Below are 5193 nucleotides of genomic sequence, written 5' to 3' on the forward strand. Positions count from 1 at the left end.
GCTAAAAAAAAAAAGGAAAATCTTAATGTCCAGTATTTAAATGTTAAATGAATACTAAGCTTTGTCTTTGATTGGATTTTCTTCTTTGGCTTCAACGTCTTGGTCCAATTACTACCATTCAAAGGGAGACTGAAATAGAATCTGTTTGTTTACATTCCCATTGTTCAAAATCCTGCGGCACGTTACGTTTTTGGTTTTGAGGTCTGTCTGTTTGGTGGCTTTAGTTGTTTTGTTCAGTCTCTAATTGACATTGTTTTCTTTTGCGGGAGAAATTATATCCTGTCCACGACATCTCTATCATCCTCGGCTTCTTGGTCATTCCAGGTATCGTTGACAATCCAATCCAATATTCCCGAAGTCCACCGATCGCTCATTTTAATTCTGACCATCGCTTGCCGTTAATTATTTTTTTCTGAAAAATCTAGTAGCCTTTCATGTGTCCTGCGCCCTTGTTCACATTAAGTCCGTCCTGTTTTGATGGATGGATGGATGACGTCTGAGATATTTGTGGGGGGGGGGGTCTTAATCTAAGGGTTCCGCGTTTTGGGAACCGCGCAGGGGCCGTTCTGCGTCATCGGGGCATCAACCGGGGCGTCATCGGGGCGTCAAGCGGGGCGTGGCCGGGGTGGCTCCACGACATCTCGCGAGATCGCGCAGCGCCCCCGCAGTCGCCCCGCTGCCCCTGGGGGTCGCCAACGAGTCCGCCACCCGGCCGGGCCCGAAGGGCAGCCCCGCCCCGCCCCGCCATGGTCGCTCTAGATGTGTACCTGCAGGCGGATGTTGAGGATTATGGAGCCCGCGATGTAGAAGTACGGGAAATTCATGCGCAGCTGCCAGGCCAGGTGGAAGAAGGCGAGCAGGGTGCGAGAGAGCCCCTTGCAGAAGGCCCCGTACGAGCCGGTGACGGCCGGGCCCATGGCCCTGACGGCCAGAGCCGAGGAAGCTGCCTCGATAGCCATGCGCCCGGTGTGGCTGAAGGCCGTGCAGAGCCCTCGCGCGAAGCTGGACCGACGAGACGCGGGGACACTGCGGCTGCTGGGCTCCGAGTTGCGCTGCCCGCATGCGCGCTGGCCGGTCCGCAGTGCCCGCGCCCCGCCCAGCTGGCGCGCCGCCCCTTCCGGTCTGCTTTCCCAATGGCATTTACCAAGGAGAATTTCGTACGTGGTCGGTGTACCCCGAACCACTTATTAACCACTGTATAACCTGGGGGGCTCGGACTGCCAACCGTGAGCTTAACGGTCCAATGCTGGACCCAGGGCGCCACCAGGGCTCACATACACCTGTAAATATGTACACACACACACGTAGATCTCCCCTTCACAATGAAGACTGGAAGCTAAGTAAAATTATGTTTCACTTTTGCAAAGGGCAAAGCCTAGATTAGCTGTTGGTTTGCTTGTTCCTGCAAAATTGTGTGTGACCTGGGATATTAACCTTTAGTTAAAAAAAACTTCACACCGTTAGCTTGATTATAAGGTATAATAAACCAGCCTGGGCACAAAGACCCATATTCTTAACATCCCATTACTGTGAAGGATCAGCATCTCCAAATGAATGTTTTTTAATTGGAAAAGACTATTTCAATTGTGATAAACTACATACTGAAGCAATAGAGGAGAATTTATTGTTTTGGAATCATAATGTCACATTCCCACCTATATCAATCCATGAAAAGTCCAGGCAGGCGAGGTGTTAATGCTAACGTCATTTATGTGTGGCGAAGCACCTGTGAGACATAGCTAGGCTCCAAGGCTTAGAATATTACGCATATTCGCTTCCAAACCCCAAGTACTCACAATAGATCTTCCATTGTCAATGCTACTTTTCTGGCGTTATCTGAGACACTTTTAAGTGATACGCATTTTATTACCTTTCCCACTCTCCCAATTTTAATGGCCAGCTCTGTGTTTTTCACCATAGACAATCTGTATCTATTGTATGGATTATTCATATATATGATCTTTGATCTCAGCTTTCAGATGATCTAGTTATGAAAGCACGGTTCAGATATCTCACCCAGCCACCGCATACTGTCATTAGTCAAAAACAGTATCCTAGCAACATCTGCCAGTTTCCAGCACAAGACAGCACAGTGAATCATAGGCTGAAGCACACAATTGGATGCCACATTGGAGATGATGATTTATGTGCGCATGAAAATGGCATAATGGAAATGTTGTCTTGGCATCCTCTAACCTCACAAGGCCTAAGGAGAATAATTATCAACTCCAACCATCCAAGACTGATTCCTATGAGAGGGAAATCAGACCTGTCTTCTTTCTCCAACTGTTTGACCAAATCAGATGACTATCCCTCTTATGTCACTTTGTATTTTTCTGCTGGTTATATCGTTGGTTGACTGGCTACCCAGAACACACAGATAATACAATCCTGGGGTTTATTTGGGATATAAATAAAACTTGGGATCAGAATACTCAGGATACAGTTCCATAGTCGGAATACGCGCTTCTCATCTGTGCTTACAAGCAAGCCTCTCCCTGGCTGTCAGCCTCTTGACCCTTGGCCCCTCTTGGATTGGTCCAGTCCTTCCCCTTCTCGGGAAAGTGTTGCAGAACTCTAGTTCCACGCAGAAGTTCCCAGAGGCGCTCTGCTCTACACGCAAGATCTTGCCCAAAGGTACTTGTTTTCTTGCTCTCTGAGTTGGGGAGCCTAGCACTGTCAAATGCCCAGAGATACTAAGCTCCACCAAGTGTCCTGTCTAAAGATGTTGGTTCTCTAGCTTCATCAGTTGGCTCACACACTGTAACTGCCTGGCTTATGGAGTGGCTTTCCTACATCTGCTGCTAATAATGTAAATAAAGTGTATGGTACCCTTGTGGGGTGGGACTATGCAGATAAAGTACATGGAACCTAACAAGGGGATTAATCAGCTTTGCCATCCTACTACGCTTAAAACGAACCATCCCAGAGGTGGACAGAAGGGGACCTAACCTCTACCAGAGCTCTGTTCAAATATGTCATCTCACCCAGTGCCCCATGCTGATAGTAGCTAGTCAAAAACAGCCTCATCAACATCTGCCTAAGACATAAGGGGTTACATATTAGACTGCTTAGCCCAACGTCAACAGTTCAAATATGCCAACTGGTCATTGAGTGAAAAATGAGGCTTCCCACTCCCGTAAAGATTTATAGCCTTAGAAATCCACAAGGGCAAATTCATACGGTATTTTGCCCTTTGCCCCTGCATAGTTCAGTCTCAAATTCTCTGACATTGAGTGAGTCTGATGCATAGCAAACCTGTCGGGCAGAGTTGAACTGTCCCTGTGGGTTTCTAAGGCTGTAAATCTTTACAGGGGCAGAAAAGCCTCACCTTTCTCCTTCACAGCGGCTGGTGGGTTTGAGCTGCTGACTATGGGGTTAGCGCGCGCGCACATACACACACACACACACACACACACACACACACCGTGAGTAATCCACTGCACCAGCAGGGCTCCTTCCTTATTTCATTCAGTATAAGGTTTGCAAGGTTTCTTTGTATTGTAGCATGCTTTAGGACTTCATTTCTCTTTGTGGCTGAGTAGTATGTCTTTGTATGTACATGCTACATTGTATCGATCCATTCATTTGTTGACAGGTATTTGGACTGTCTACCCCCTATGACGATTTTAAAGAGGGTTGCAGTGGACATTGTTGTTCAATATCTGCTTTCTGCTTCAAATTCTTTTGATTTGCTTGAAGCTGTACCTGTGAAGTCTTTCTCTGCTCTGTGCCAGGAATCTTTAGTGCATATAGGGTGGCATTGTAATTATCATAGTCTTGTAGCTAAACACAAATGTCTGACATATGTAGGGATCATTTTATTTAAAAACACAAAACACACTTCTATTGTAAATTAGGTGAAGATTTACAGAGCACGTGTGAAGTGATGCATACCCATTTTTGCTTCACCTCATGTATTTATTGCAATCCCTTCAAGGAAACATCACTGAAAACACTTTCTTCCTGTACTTCCTGTTTCCATTTCCCCCAAACTCTTTATTATTTTCATGGATAAATATTTACCTGATCACAAGCAAAAATGTATTTACTGTGTCTTCAAACTTCCATAACCGGAGACCCTGTAAAGCCTTTCTTTGCTTGAAAGAAACAAATGGTGAGATGTGATTAAGAATAGAGCCCTGGAGCTGCCCCGATCTGTGTTTAAACCTTGGCTGTGTCATTTACTAGTCCAGTGACCCTAGAATTGGTACTTACTTCCCAAAGGCCTCCATTTCCAGATGGGAGAATCACTAAGAGGCTACTGGGTGGTTCAAATGCCAGGCTCTCATGAGATGATGCAAACTAATGCTTAGAGCAGGCATCGTTATGACCTTAAAGTACAGCAGATCCTAGAATAGTCCCTTTGAAAGTCATTACCTATCCGAAGCTTTTAAAAAGTATTGCAGTGTTATCGCCCACTCCTGAGAATCAAATGTGATCGCCATGACAATGTCTGTTGCTATCCACATCATGTGCATTCATGCTTAAACTAGAAGCCCTAAGGAGTGTTTTTGCACAATACTTTCAATGCATTCATGTGAGCCATTCTAGTTTACAGGAAGCATATTCCGAGCTTTACAAGCCCATAAAGATTTACAAGCTTCCCATCAGGCAATCCAGCCTCTGCAACGACCCGTAATAAACGGATGTGTGTAACAGTCACACAAACACAAAGGCGTTCTATAACTCTGCATTATTCACAGATATCTCTTAAAGAGGACTTCCAGACTTAAATACCAGCGCCTGTAACTGGAGACTCTTATGCTGCTGCGCAGCCTGTCACTTTGAGTATTTGGATTTCGTCCCCAGGATTCCTGCCAGAGCAGTGGGATCCCTGATCCTCAGGTGGACCGCCTCCTATCCCTTTAAGATGTGCGCACAGTGGAGGGAAAGATGGCTGAGGAACAAAGAGAAAAGTGAGCACCGTACCCCTTTATCAAGTTCATATAAATGTTTATTTGAAAAAGGGGGCGATGTCTTACATCTTTGAAAAGGAAGGAAAAAAGCCCCAAAGGTTGCGAATACTATACCGATGCAAATTCTCGGGAGCGCGCAAGCAGGAGCATCGCCTTTCACGTAAGCAGCACAGCAAGGCAGGCTACAGCACAGGGAATGCTTCCAGCACCCGGTTGACTGGGAGGAACCCACAGGCTCACACTGGCTAGCGGTCAGCTCGGGGACACGCCGGCG

At 46.3% G+C, this 5193-nt stretch overlaps 1 protein-coding gene across 1 annotated transcript; it reads right to left on the minus strand.

Annotated features, from left to right (window-relative positions):
* Nucleotides 1–388: 388 nt before the first annotated feature.
* SMIM10L1 (small integral membrane protein 10 like 1) lies at nucleotides 389–1078 on the minus strand. Its single transcript, XM_075552065.1, has one exon. It carries the CDS (start codon nucleotides 957–959, stop codon nucleotides 756–758), a length of 204 nt encoding a protein of 67 aa, XP_075408180.1. The 5' UTR covers nucleotides 960–1078; the 3' UTR covers nucleotides 389–755.
* Nucleotides 1079–5193: the final 4115 nt, after the last annotated feature.

This window comes from Tenrec ecaudatus, chromosome 6 (genome assembly GCF_050624435.1).
Source record: "Tenrec ecaudatus isolate mTenEca1 chromosome 6, mTenEca1.hap1, whole genome shotgun sequence".
Classification (NCBI taxonomy): Eukaryota; Metazoa; Chordata; class Mammalia; order Afrosoricida; family Tenrecidae; genus Tenrec; species Tenrec ecaudatus.

Coding starts and splice junctions, on each gene's coding strand:
- SMIM10L1 (XM_075552065.1), bottom strand. CDS start 959: ATGGCTATCGAGGCAGCTTCCTCGGCTCTGGCCGTCAGGGCCATGGGC.